We start from the raw sequence: 15,310 nt of genomic DNA on the forward strand, positions 1-15,310 counted from the left end.
GTTGTACCCACAGTTTACTGTTGTTAGCCGACAGATGTGTCCCCTCATGTAGTCTTCTGCTGCTGTAGCTCATCTACTTCAAGCCTTGTACAGTCAGAGATGGCATTTTCATAACTTGGTTGTAACAGGTGGTTATTTTAGCTTCTGTTGTGGTTATTTGTCATCTGAAACCAGTCAGCCCATTCTCCTCTGACATCAACAAGATATTTTAACAACCGCTCCTGACTGAATATTGTAGACTTTTCAGACCATTCTCTGTCGACCCATCTGATGATTATGTGAAAAAATTTGATTAAATCAACTGTTTCTGAAACACTCAGGCCAGCCTGACTGGCACCAACAGCAACGCTACTGCTACACCTAGAGAGTTGCTGGCAATGGATTGGCTGATTTACTCTTTGTATAAACAAGAAATTGAGAAGTGTACCTAATAAAATGACTGATGAGTGCATATTTTTTGTTTTAAACTGGACTGAATTGTGGTTTGGACTTTGTCTTTATATGTAAACCTTAAAAACTGACAATGACAATAGGAAGAGCCATGGCTAAACTGAAATTGCAGCCTGTCAGTAAAAAAAACAATGACTCTTAGTCTTCTGATTTCCAGCCGGTGGGTTAATCAAGTCATCTGCAGATTCTAAAATTCCAGTTTCACAAATTAAACTTATTTTTTCACCCTTCAGACTAATGTTTAAAATTAATTGTAGTTTATTCTTTACATTCAGGTGTTATGTTCTATGCTCACCAGATAGGTGTGTGTAACCCATTAGTGGATGTGACTTAGATAACTTTATCTAACTTATTAGTTGCATTTATATTAACCATATAAATGCGCAATTTGACCGGTGCAAACCATGAAGATGACAGGAAGTATTTAGAGGATGATGGTGTAGCATTTTTTTTAATGACTTGTTGCGTGACCAAAGTTATTCACAGGTGATTTTAATTGTGATTCTTATTTAATGAAAACACACAATTACGAAATTATGTTTTTTCAATATTAGTGGAATATTGACAAAGTTTTGCACTCATCTGTTATAGAAAGGCAGCTATTGACATGCTCAATCTCTGCCACAGGCACAGACCTGATCAGAACCGGAACTTCAAGCTTTTAGTGTAATTAGCTGTCTGGAACGGTGTTTCCAAATAAACAACGATGTTGTGGTCTGTTTTGACTGTAGACAGGTCACTGTCGTCATAAAGCTGCCATGTGGGAACATTAGCTCATGCTGAAGCTGTGGATCCTCCATGTGACCAGGTGCCGAGATCCTTGCTGGTGCCGGTCCTGATTTGGTCCGAGAGCTTGCTGCAGCTGCACATGGGCCGTGAACATGTGGTCCTGCACAGGGGTATGTTGGCATTCAGCCACGCCATTGTGACTCTGCTTTGTTTCAGAGTCAGCTGCACCAAACCTGTGACCATCTGCTGTAAGGCACATGTACCGTCATGCTGCTCGATGGTTATTGGAAGCCTTTCCAGTGTGCAGATCCCCAGTACTCTGATATCTTCAAACAACTTCATTTGCTGACATTTTTTAGTTGAAAAGGCTAGATAAGAAAATCAGGAAAGTATCACAGAAAATGAGTGCGATGACAAGATGCTTGTTTCACAAGTTTTACAGCCGTGCAGTAGCAGAGTTAAATTATAGACGATAACAGATATGACTCTTCCTCCTGCTCCTGCAACACATGAAATACAATGAGCTGCAGCGACTGCAGTGGGAAATTAGAGCTACAAACAAAAACTGTGCTGCAGTACGTCTGGAGTCATGTGCTACTCCAACACTTCACTGCTGTAGAAAAACACTCATATTTTACCTGGATTATATACAATAATTTACATTGTACCATAGATTAAAATAGATTGAACAGAAGCTCACTCTGAAGGGATTAAAGTCAAACCTCCTTGGGTCTGAATTCTCCCACAGCAGCATTGTGGTTGTTTTGCTCTCTGGAGGTCACACCGGTCTTATCGGTGCACCAACACTTCCGTCCTCCCACAACTATTTTCTGTGGCCCGATAAAACTGTGATGCATTGCCCTTAGTCCTGTTGTTGTAATGTTTCATTGCCAGGGCTTCCTGCCATTGTAGCAGGTTCAAGCTCTGATTTGCGTAATTCTTTAGCTCTCATTGTAGACCCAACTATCTTGCAGGTGCTCGCCTCTTGTTTAGTTTTCTCTGAGTGTGAGCAATAAGGAAAGAAAAGTGAGTGACTGTTGACGCTTGGTTGAAGACAACCTCTAGGCCCGTATCAGAAATCCTCTGAGGAGTTAGAGGATAGGAGCGACACTGCAGCCGTATAATCTCCAGCTCTCTGTGTCTCCATGGGGAGCAGTGCTCCTACCACCAGTTCCTTCATGGCTGCAGTACTCAGGCTGTTACATAAGCTTCAGTTTGTGCTGCTGTGTAGTTTTCTCTGGCTGTCTGGGAACAGGCATGTGTTCTGCAGTGCACTGCTGCACAGTGCCCATCCCCCTATTTGTTTGTCCCCCCACTGCCTCCTTTCTTGCCCCCGCCAGCTGTTTGGTGTGGCTCAGGGGTTATGTAAGTGCATCCAGTCTGTGCGAAGCCGACAATTCCACATTGACTTACCAGGTGACCCAGCTTAAGGTCTTTTGCTTTACAAACCATTGCAGCTCACCTGGATGACTGGAGTACGAAAGAGTGTCACTGAAAAATGATATATTAACACATCTATAACTTAAAATATTATAATTTTTTTAGAGTAAAATCACAATCATAGTTTTCATTTTAAACTTGATAACCTTAGCAATGTCATTGCAGAGGGCACCAGGACATCTGGCAATAAAACAATCCAAAGACATTGCATGATTACCATCCGTTGTCTGTATTTCTGTCCGGGGACAGAAATACATGTGCTACCAGCTGCGTATCCAGTTGGTCAACTTGCTGTTGTAAAGTCTAAATATAATGTTTGGTGGTTTACGTATTTCTCTCTTTCCTTTCAGTGCCTTGCTTTTTTCCATTGAATGGAATGTGACCACAAAAGATATCAGCCCGATGTAACCTAGGCCAGGGATCCTCAAATCCAGGCCGGTGTCCTGCAACTTTTACATGCGTCATTGGTTCAGTACGCTTCAATCAAATAACTGAATTACTTCCTCAGTATGCAGCAAAGTTCTCCAGAGTCCTGCTAATAACCTGATTATTTGACACAGGAATCTGGCCTTTTAGGCCTGGATTTGAGGATCCTTGGCCTAGAGTGTTCTAGAGTTGGCTACAGGGACTTGTTGCACCTGACTTTTATGGGTTAAATGATCTCAGCGGTCCTGCTTCAAGTGGAGGAGTTTCAGTATCTTGGAGTCTTGTTCACTAATGTGGGGAAAAAATGAGTGGTAGACGGACAGTCGGATTGGTGGGGTGTCCGCAGTGATGTGGACGCCGTACCGGTCTGTTGTGGTGATGAGAGAGCAGAGGGAAAGGCAAGGCTCTCAGTTTACTGTTTGATCTACGTTCCTACACTTATCTGTGGTCATGAGCGTTGGGCAATGATGGAATGAAATTGCGGACACAAGTGACCAAAATGAGCTTTCTCTGCAGGGTGTCTGGGCTGACCCTCAGAGTTAAGGTGATAAGCCAGTGGGAGTCTCACAGGAAGACCCAGGACACCCTGGAGGGACTATGTTTCTCAGCTGTCTGGAAACGCTTTGGGATTCCACCAGAGGAGCAGGTTCAAGCAGCTGGGGAGAGGGTGTCTGGAGTTCTCTGCTTAGGCTGCTCATATTTTAAAAATGTGGTCATAATGATAACCTGGCAAAACTCTTTATTTTTACCAAGTGAGTTCGAACATCTGAAATATAAAATGTATAGCCTCTACTGGAATTTGGTTATCTATTTTCTTCCTCCATGCTTCATGATAATCTGTTAATCTAAGATAATACTAATAACACTAATAATCTGTGCTCAGCCTGTTAGTATTCAGAAAAAAATGTTTGTTAAATAATTCCAAAAATAAGCCAGACTGCATTCAGTTGAGGCCAACCCAAGCTTTTGCCATTCCAAGTCAAGTGAATCTTTGTCGATGCAGACAGAGCATCTGCACAGTGTATTTTGAGGTTAAGTAATCAGCATTTGCGAAGTAGTACTTGAATCAAAAGCAGTGGTGAATGTATGCAGTAAATATGACGTCCCTATATTCCAAAGTTATTGCCATAGTACTTTTTTTTCCCAAAAAATCTTTGACTTAGCTGGTGATCACATTCCACATTTTATTTTATTGGCTTCGATAAAGATGATGCTGGAGCACATCTACTAAAGACAGTGTATCTTCATATGCCATACCAACAGAGGGCAGACAGCAGGGGTAAAGATTAAATCACATAGGTAGTAAAACATTGTTCCCTTCCCTTTAAACAATCTAAGCCCTGATGGAATGTCATTGCTAGCTGACAGGTTTTGTGCTCTATCTGATTGGACACAGAATTTCCTTCATTCTGTGTCCAATCAGATAGAGCAGAATCAACTGTGAGTCTTACAAAGACACGAGGAAACTAAATATAGCTAAAGAAAGAAATAATAAAACTTGTCTCCTAGATACAACACAAAACTGCAGGGCACTAAAATCTAGTAGCCAAGTACTAACTGGAACAAACCCCCTCAAAAATTACCATTTGAGGCTAATGTGTTCATGCAAAGCAGGAAGGGGGAAACTACCTTGACTTTTGAAACATTTGCTTTATAGACGTTTGTGTTTTCTGTTTATCAGTTGTTTAAGTAAGCTCCTGGCTCCTGGTTGGCCTATTTTGTGAAGACAAAGATGTAGATGATTTTGTGAAAAGAGGCCATGTCCCTTAAGGACTGAGTTTCTGTGTCCCTGCAGGGACAGAGAAGGGTTTCCCTCAGCTCCTGATCCATTTCTAAAACTGACCAACTGGAAATGATGAACCTCCCTGGATATGTTCAAAACAAAATGTCTTTTTTGGTTCATTTTTTAATTTGTTTGTTTTTAATTTAATTTAAATGCAAGACCAATGATGTACTTAGTTTTTATATGTTGTTTTGTTCAGTTTACTGTCCACGTGATCTGATTTGTTCCGTTCTGTGTTAGTGAAAGCGGCCCATCAGGTTATTTACCGATCACAGAATACGTGGGAAACGCCAAAGACGAGCCGGTGAGCTTGAACTTGTCAGCTCTTTTCAGAGATGCTCCTCTTTGTGTTTTCTGATCGCAGCAGGTTATGTGGTGGGCGTGAATAATAGACCTCCTTATTAGTGCCGTCTCTATAGCAACACAGCGTGTTTGCCAGGCAGGTCAGTGTCTGGGAAGTCAATGGGTTCATGTACGTACAGACATCCTGGGAGCTTCAGCAGATTCTAGTGATCTATAGTGTCTGATAAAGATGCAGATACCGCGTCCTCCTTTAGCAGTGGTTATCTAAAACATATAGAGACTGGATCATTTTGTGACCACTGGGTGCCTTTGAACTCAGTTTACTTATGAGTTGAATGGTGAAATTAGACCTTCAGACATTTACTGTAAAGAACTCTATTAAAAAGCATAGAAAATATTTTCCTTCCTGCCATAAATGATCATTTATTTTAGTATGTTAGAAACAGAGGCACATCTGTGTGTGTTATATATAAATACTAGGGCTTAGTTGATATGTATCCAGATATCTGGGAAAACAATTACATTTTTATGTATTTTGGCCTCTTTTAATAGAATTAAAAACAATTACTTATAAAAACAAAGTGGAGATTTGAGAAATGGAAATTTAGAATCCCACGCATTACAGTCTGTAACAAATAATTTGCCATTTTATCCACGTACTTGCTTTGAAATAATTCCCAATCAACATCGTTTTGTGTTTTAGTAACTTTATATTTTAATACACTATTTAAAATTAGTTCAATCTATCTCGCCACACAAATTCCTAAGCAGCAAGTTGTATTTGTTTTGAAGCAATCTGATTGGTTGACATAGGTTTTAGCTTTGCACTAGGATGATGTGTTTTTTTTTTTTTTGACCGTATCAAAATTTGTGTATTTTGCAAAACTGCAATGGAAACACTTGACCCATCACGAGTCACCTATCAACAAATGGATATCACTACTGTCGGAAACGACAAAGGTGACAGGAAGTGGTAGGAGGACAATGTTTTTTAATGACTTATTGTGTGATTTTAATTGCATTTCTTGTTTAACAGAAACACAGCAATTGCAAATTTGTATTTTGTTTTTCAACTCTCAACAAATATCAACAAGGTTTTGCGCTCTTTTGTGATGGGAGCGCAGCTTATGTTGGACCCTCCAACTTCTCTTCTCCAGGGTTGCTTTACCAAACTTTATTTCTGCTTGTGCAGAAATGTTTTCTGCACAAGCATTTCTCTGCTCTGTGGTGTTTAAACTGTGCTCTCCTTGTCTTCTACAGAAACCAGCCAACATCCTGGTGATGGGAGAAGGTCCTGAACGAGGCAGAGTTAAAATTGGTAACAATTTTTTGTTTTCATGTCTGTTTGAATACAATGCAGAGACTGTGATATCATTGCAGTGGGTCAGTAAGGTTTGTCAGTGTTTAACCCTTCCTTTGGGAGGTTAAATTAGGAGCCCAGATCAGTGTTATATAAGCCATCTGGCAAGAGACTGTTGGAGGGTAATGCTGCAGAACTAGGATCTATTTTTAAACCCTCCCACTAATAGAATGAAGGTGTTGTACCAGTGCAGCCACACTCTGAAGCTCCGCTGCGAGGGAGGATTGCAGCGGACACACTGAGCCCAGCTGAGCTGCAGGGGCAAGCAGGTCAGAAGTCAAGAGAAGTGCAATGGGAATAACTTTGTTCTCAGTTAGTTTATACCTTCAGTTTTCTATGTTGATAAAAGAAACTGATCAAATTGACTTGTGTTTCTCGAATTGTACAATTATATTCAAAGCTTTTAAATTAGAGATACACCAATCAGACTTTTTTGGACGCAATGCCAATTTTTGTAAATTTGCTTTGCCCCTTAAAGGGGTAGTACTATGTAAAATCAACTTTTTTGAGCTTTATATTATGTTATAATCTTATTCCTTTATCAAAAACATACCTGACATTTTGCATTGATTGAGAAATCCTATAATCTCTATGACAACCATTCAACTGTGCAAAATGGTGATTTTTTTTTTTACTTTCTAACCAGCCAGTCCATATAATCATTGACTGAGTAGGGGCCACAAGTATGTCTGTCACAATAACAAATGTAACAAAAGTTATTGTGATAAATTATAATATTGTTGTTTTGAGACCATTTTCAGTTTATGCAATGGCCATAGCATGATGATGCAAGAAAACATTCTCAAAGATCAATAAACTTTCAATTCTAGTGAACATTTAACACTGGAACAGGAAGACATTTTAAATACCCCAAATAAATAAACAAAACAACAGAAAGAGCAAATAAAATGAATTATGAAATCTCTGTAAACAGATTGGCTCTCTCAGATTGGCTAGTTGAGACCAAAGAGGAAAAAAAGTTGAGAGAAAAACAATAAATCATGCAAATGGAATTATTGAATAATCCTAATTTATCATGTGATTAATTGATTTATTACTTATTGCTACAGGACTTACCTGTAGCAATAAGCCACAAGTTCTCAGTGCATATCCTTAAACGGTTCTTTGCAACATTTTAAGGAAGTGTCTCTAAATTTCAAAGTTCTTCTAATAGGCAGAGGTTATGTTGGACATCTGCACCGTTTTACAGTCTCATTAGTGTGTCTGAAACATTTCTAGAGGGCTTTAGAAGAATGTCACATGTGAGAATCACAGCCTCCTTCACTCATGTCACCGTCACATAATTCCTTTGTTTGATCAGCACATCTTGTCTTTTCTGTGAACACCACACAGCTGACATGGGGTTTGCCAGACTCTTCAACTCTCCCCTGAAGCCCCTGGCGGACCTCGACCCCGTGGTGGTGACCTTCTGGTACCGGGCCCCTGAGTTGCTCCTTGGGGCCCGGCACTACACCAAAGCTATCGGTGAGTGTGATTCATCCCACCATTGAGATATGAAACAGGCAGGCATTTGGTGGTTTATGTTGAGTCACTCTGGGGCATAAACAGGCGAGCTGCTGAAGGGGTATCCATTAACCACTGACTTGAAAGGGGTGAATATTTCTGCAATCACTTAATTTATGTTACGTATCTGTATTTTACTGTCATTATATTGTAGAAATCAGCAAAAGGGGCTGAATTCTTTGTATAAATTAAAAAACAAATTAGTTGGATCTTTAAGTAGAACTCCACCTCTTTTCTCATTAACACATTATTTTTTTTGCTGAATTGAGAGATTCTTGTAGCATTTGAACCTTCTGCTGAGACGTAAAAAGAGATTTTACTGAGAAACTGAAAATTGCTTTGGAAGAATCTTCACCTTTGATCAGATTCTTCTAAAATTTGATGTTAATCTTGATCTTATCGCCACCTACTGACAAAGATATCCATTGTTTCAGTAGGTTGGATTTGGAGACTCTGGATAAATAAAATAGATTTTTAGATTCAGAATTCAGTCATCTTCATTAATGTTCCAGTGGGTAATTAATTTTTCAGCAAAATAGCAACACACCAACAATTAATATTTAACTGCAGGGCGTGGCACTAACATTCCACTACTGTAACCAGTGGTCATTAAAAACACAAAACTTGACAATCAAGTTCTGGTAAGACTGAAAAGTTGAACAGTAAATAAACCAATAAATACAACATAAGCAACATTTAAAATCCCTCACACACCATTTTGCCAAGGAATACTTAGCAATTATTTTCATTATTTTAATCTCCTTCCTTCATCCACTTGATTCAAAGTTCTAATCAAAACAACACTGATTTAAAAACTGTGTGTGTGTTACATCAGACATTTGGGCAATTGGCTGCATCTTTGCGGAGCTGCTAACGTCGGAGCCCATCTTCCACTGTCGCCAGGAGGACATCAAGACCAGCAACCCTTTCCACCATGACCAGCTGGACAGGATATTCAGTGTGATGGGTTTCCCTGCAGGTCTGCATCCAGAACCCCCAACCACAGCTTCAAACAAACCACCCCGTTGCTGTTGAGTTAGTTACATTAGCTTTCATTGTGTACTTTAAGCTGTGTGTTAAAACGGCAACACAAATACACAGACACAAATGTTGGAGGAATTTGCTAATTTGACCAGTTTTAGCCCTAAAGCAGCTACATGTTTGCTCTGTGTACAGATAAAGACTGGGAGGACATCAGAAAGATGCCAGAGTATCCCACGCTGCAGAAGGATTTCAGGAGGACAACGTGAGTGAACCTTTATTTCATTTAGCATTTTAATTCATTTCCCTCTGGGACCAATAAAGTATTTTTGAATTTGAATTTGAATTTGAATTTGATGAAGAGGTTCTGAGTTCATGATGATGTCTGATAATCTAAAGTACCAGATATGGCATCATTTGTTTTCATCCTAACAGGTATGCAAACAGCAGCCTCATCAAGTACATGGAGAAACACAAAGTGAAGCCTGACAGCAAGGTTTTCCTCTTGGTAACTAACACACACACACACACACACACACACACACACACACACGCACACAATATATCTTTCTGTCTTCGCATGTCATTGACATTAGTTAGTTTTTAATTTATTTCCATAGCCTAACTCAAAAACAGTACTTGCTTGTATGGGGCCTGGGCTTCGGGCCCCATAAGGAGCAGTTGCTCCTCACAACGTAGTATTTATTTTTTACTCAACTCTTGTCTTTAAAATATCGAAAAAGTTCTATGTTGTATAATCACTTCTTTGCAGAAAAAAAAATCAAGTAAATCATTAGCATTTTTTAAAAATAAATATCTGATATTCATTTCTGAAGTACGTAATAAAGAATGAGCAGTAGATCTGCAGACTCCTGTGTCTCTCTTCCGGGCTTTTTAACCAAACGGCCAGACAGAGTTGAAGAGGAGCGGCAAAAGCAAATGAGACACATTAGCAGAGCTAGACAACAACTGATGATGTCATACAGGATGATACTGTGGAATATTGTCTCTGTTGGCTGGATATTGACCTGTCAGTAGATCATAGAAGTCACGAGAGTGTCATACAGCAGCATTCTTCAGTCAGAGGCCTCATTAGATTCATGGTGAGACTGACTGCTACTGGAGCTCCTTCCTGCCCACAGCATCACCATCCACAATGACTCTTTGAAGATACTTGGATGATGTAAGACACAACATTTAGTTTCTCTTTGGGATAAATTAAAGTATTTTTAAACTGAATTGAATAATTCAATTAAATGAAAAATAATGAAATTCTTGACCATGATGAGCGTTTCTGTGTGAATTTGCCCAGCCTCACATTTTCACCATGTTGGACATTTAAAACATTTAAAATGTCATGACAACAATGAAGCGATCCTTCCTTTACAGAAATATTTGCGCCTGAATTCAGTCATTTCAGAGTAGAGCCAGCAAGGTTTTGCCCCACAGCGCTGTAGTTCAATGAGAATCATGGCTGTGTTTTTAATTTTAAGTTGTTGTTTTTTTCTGTATCATATAAAAAATGAAGGAATAGTGGCAGTGGGGTCTAAATCTGTTTATTTAATGCAACACTTTCTGCTCTCTGCCCCCCAGCTCCAAAAGCTCCTCACCATGGACCCCACCAAGCGAATCACATCGGAGCAGGCTCTGCAGGACGCCTACTTCCTGGAGGAGCCTTTACCAACCACAGAGTGAGCCCAAGAAAACTTGTTCCTCAAGACCTTTAGTAGTGGGGGGGAGGTTCCCTCTTTCCCTTTCATCATGTCTTCCTGTTGTTAATCCTGTGTTGCCACTGTGCGCTGGTGCAGAAATGCTTTATGTGAGGACCTGATGTGTTTTTCTCCAGTGTGTTTGCTGGCTGTCAGATCCCCTACCCAAAGCGAGAGTTTCTTAACGAAGATGAACCTGAAGAGAAAACAGATAAGGTGATTTATTCTCAACTGTTTGCTGTTCTTGTACTCCATGATCCATTCAGATATGTTTCACTGATGTGGGATTTACCTGCTTTAGATTCACCATTAAGGCTTCTGGTGAATGGACAGGCAAAACAAAAAACCTGACTTGCATCGAAAAAAATGCATCGAAGAAATAAATGAATTAATAAATGGACATCAAATAATTACATGCAGACAAAATTATACCAATAACACAAACAGTCATTTCCCTAATTCTTCAAAAGGTTCAGTCTTTTCCCACTAACTGTGGTGGTAGTTCAGAAGTTTTTTTTTTTTTTTTTACTTTAGTTAAGTTTTTGGCACAAACAAATAAAAATAAATATTTAGGATTCAATTAATAGTTGAGTTTTACATTAATTACAAATTAGCTTGTCCAGAAATTCACCAATCATGTGGCGCAACAAACATGATGTCATTCACTAAAATACATTCAGTACTGTTAGAATAAACCGAAAATAAGCCCAGATTTTATAAGCACTTCCCTAACAATGCTACGAGCATTAGCTTTTCAATAGATAAAAAAAAAAAAATAAAAATAAATAAATAGGCCAATGGCAGTTTAACTTAATTAACCAAGAATAATCAGTAGTCCCATTTCAAGATCTTAAACACTTTTACACACAAACTTATCAAAAATAACCAAACTCCACTATCGAACGACTATGGAAGTGTTAAAATAAAGGAAACCTGAAAACAAATCTTAGTGGAAAAATTAACAACACTTGACAAAACAATCCAAACAGTCTAAATGTCAAACAGCTCACCGCTGAGTTTGGTAACACCATGTCAAGTTTTCATCCAGTTCTGGGACATAAAAGGTAAACAGCTTCATCCAGCCATGCACAGCCAGAACGGTTATAACAGCGCCTCTGGTGGCTGGAGGAATGAACAGGTTTTAGACTTGGTGAAGTTGGATAAAAATTTTTGCAGTTATTTTTTTGTTACATTTTTGTCCTCTTGTTGGGCTCTGGTGACCTCCAGAGGGGATACGCCTCACATATTGAAAAGCCAGTTGTTAAAGGTATTATTAATCAAAAACAGCTCTAAACAATTAGGTTCTAGTCTTGATTCATAGAATTCAGTGTTTCAGCAGTACAGACTTTTCTGACACTGGTTGACAGTGTTGAGTTGAGAACATGATGCTTCTCTCTTATTTTGAAATGTTCAGAATCCCAGGATAGTAATATTGTAACGTCCTGAATTGAGGCTAAGAAAATGTCATATTGTTGATTTTAATAAAACAACAACAAAAAAAGTCAGTCTGTGATAAGTTATAAACTCAAGATTTCCCAAAGAATCATCTCTGATATGAAGATCAGTAATTTATGGATTTGTCCAACATAATTCTGGCTTCTTTAAACCAAAATAAGGCATCAGAATGTTGGTTAATATCCACAGGATTCCCAGTCACTTTGATTCTGGAGTCTTTGGGACATTCGGCAGTTTGATCCCTTCACAGCCTTGTGCATATATTTCAAAGTACCAGATGTGTGTGGAGACTTCCACATTCTTGCTGTAAAAAGCACAGATTTGGTTTCTTACACACTGCGACAGTGGAATGGATTGTGAGAAATCTGGAGCCTGTTAGAATCTGCAGTCTCTCCTCTTGCCTTTCAGTTATTTTTACAGTGTAATATATCACTGAAAGGGTTCAGCTGTGACTTTGCCAAAGTCAGGAATGCACCGTCTATACAGTGACAGACCGCAGCAGGAGGTGGAGGTCATTGTACTGCGAGCAGCTGAAAGGTCCAGCTCTCATCAAAGATGGTTGTTGGGTTAAGGAAACATTTCTCTGATGTGGAATCAGAAGGATTTTCCATCTGATGCACTGATAAAGGCAAAAAGGACTGGAGGTTAGAGAAGTGTGTTAGCAATGCAGAGGCAGGAAGACATCAAGTGTGATTAGGGATGTACGCCATATCAGCACTAATATCTGTGTCGTCTGATATTAGTCATTTTTTAATATATCGTATCGGGCTGATAAATAAAACTGGGCCGGTCTGTAGCACCCCTCCGGCACAGGGATGCTACAGTCAGAATATCAGGTGTGTTTTTGAAGATTTTTTTGATGTTTATTTCCATCTTGTTTGTTTCTGGAGGTTGGTCATACGGTATTTGTTTAGCCATGTGATAGTGGCAGTGATGCAACAAAGGATTGTGGGAGTTTAACTGAAGCAGAGAAGCAGTGGGGAAGTGTGGTTGTTTTTTTTGTTTGTTTGTTTATCCAGTGATTACACCAAGTTGTTCATATTCCTTACACATTACATAACTTCTCATATCTTTTTAAAATATGTATCATAAGAATTGAGAGCAGAGAAAACATAAGAACAGAGGAAAAAATGAGTTGAATGTTAGGGGCTAAGATATTTTACCTATCTGTGGTTGTTTATTTCAAGGTGTCAAATGGGTGGTGAAATATTTATTATATATTTCATTTAGGTATAAAAAATAATAACAAAAAGGCCATAACGGTAATAAATATACTGGATATCAGTACTGACCCAAATGTTCATATCATTGCTTCTGTATCTGTGATCATAGAGAAATAACTACTGCTGCCCTCCAATCTGGAAAAGATTAGAAATCTTTTCCAAACACTTCAAAGGTCGTCATTCTGCAGTGGGAACAAAATTATTCACAAGTGAAAAACATTTCAGACGGTTTTCCCTGCAGAACATTTTATTATCTCAGGGAAGAAGGGGGCCGCAGGTGCGAGACAGAAAGTTAAAAATAGAGAGGCAACAAGGAGGTCCGCCGGGAGTCAGGAACCAGAATATCTCATGGTCCAGTTTTCTGAGGCCTCCCTCATGTTCACCTCTTGCTGCAGAACCAGACCCAGCAGCACCAGCAGACGACGGGCCAGACCCAGGGCCAGACCCAACAGCAGGCGGCGGCCCAGCAGGCCCCTTCCCAGCAGAACTCGGCTCAGACCAACGGCACCACAGGGACCACAGGGGCTGCCGGTGGAGGCGGCATGCAGCATGTGCAGGACCAGGGCCCGCCCAACAAGAAGCCTCGAATCGGGCCCTCTGGGGCCTCCTCCGGCACAGGGGTGCTACAGTCAGAATATCAGGTGTGTTTTTGAAGATTTTTTTGAGAAATACAAAAAAAAAAAAAAAGCATCAGCTGGCTCCTGCAATCAGGACGTTTTATGCTTTACTGACACGTATTCACTGATTGGCCAGTTAGAAACAACGAAGCTAAGCTAGTTTTTGTTTACAGTGTCTAAACACTCACAGACGGCACTGACAACCAACTGTTAATGTTTTTGCTAAACAAACAGAATCACGAAAACTGAAATAAGAAAACATTTTTGTTAAGTGAAATAAATAAAAATAATAACTAATGGGGCAAAACTATAACCAATGTTATAGTATAATGTTGTTTAATAATGTTGTTTATAAAACTAAAATTATATATATACATCTATCTATCTATCTATATATCTATCTATATATCTATATATATAGATATATATATGTAGAGAGAGAGAGAGAGAGAGAGAGACGTAGTAATACATGCAACACAGGTCAACAAATAGTGTAAAGAATAAAAATTACATTACCTGTCAGGAATAGAAGAAGGAGTGTCAGTAGAACGTTCACCTCCATGGTGATCTGGATTGACTGCGACGTGTGAATGAATTTGATGCGTGAAGTGACTTTTTCCTAGAAATCCTCCCCCTTCTCCTTGGTCTGTGTCAGCTACTTGAAGTTGTCAGGCAGTCCACAACTGATTGAATGTCCTCTACGCTTTTGCTTTTGCTTCTTTAAATGTGTACGCCACACGCTATTTATCATTAATATAACCATTCCCCCACGACAATCAGTCTGCCTATTCAATAAACAAATAAAAGTAAAAATATGACGCATGTTCCTGGACATTGTAGGTTTCAATTTAGGCTTAAGTTGCGGTTTACTGTAACGACAACAGAAATCAAGAGTCCGATCTTTGATTTTCTTTTCTTTGCATGGCTCGTGCAACTCTATCCTCCAGGTGCGTCTCGGCGCCTGTCGTCTTCAAAATGCACATGTCTTTCTGAAGCTTCTCCAGGTCCGAGGCTTGATGAGATGCTGAGATGAGCAACATTCTGCTGCTGGCGTCCGAAGGAGACAAGCGGATGTTGCGGGGTCTGTTGCATTTGTCGAAAAACGGTATATTTTTCTTCCAATAACGCTACGTGGTTATTCATTTTCTACCAGCTTTCATAGTTTAGGTTGCTCGGCGCAGTTTGTACAGAAAAGCGAGGATATATGACGACTATTTTGTTTTTGTTTTTTTCACTCCAGATGTTGAATGTATATGGACAGAAATATCATTCTATATACGCCGTCAGATGAACTTGCAGAAGGTATGTCT

At 39.5% G+C, this 15,310-nt stretch overlaps 1 protein-coding gene across 1 annotated transcript in view; it reads left to right on the forward strand.

Moving 5' to 3' along the window:
- The window catches only part of cdk19 (cyclin dependent kinase 19), a 54,663-nt gene that overhangs the window by 31,310 nt on the left and 8,043 nt on the right, over positions 1-15,310 (forward strand). The window contains exons 5-12 of the mRNA XM_007556016.2: positions 6,392-6,449; positions 7,845-7,976; positions 8,851-8,994; positions 9,192-9,261; positions 9,432-9,504; positions 10,590-10,687; positions 10,843-10,921; positions 13,779-14,024. Of these exons, the coding sequence (XP_007556078.1) occupies positions 6,392-6,449; positions 7,845-7,976; positions 8,851-8,994; positions 9,192-9,261; positions 9,432-9,504; positions 10,590-10,687; positions 10,843-10,921; positions 13,779-14,024 (900 nt within the window). The remainder of the gene's footprint in view (positions 1-6,391; positions 6,450-7,844; positions 7,977-8,850; positions 8,995-9,191; positions 9,262-9,431; positions 9,505-10,589; positions 10,688-10,842; positions 10,922-13,778; positions 14,025-15,310) is intronic.

Source organism: Poecilia formosa, unplaced genomic scaffold (assembly GCF_000485575.1).
Source record: "Poecilia formosa unplaced genomic scaffold, Poecilia_formosa-5.1.2 Scaffold75, whole genome shotgun sequence".
NCBI lineage: Eukaryota > Metazoa > Chordata > Actinopteri > Cyprinodontiformes > Poeciliidae > Poecilia > Poecilia formosa.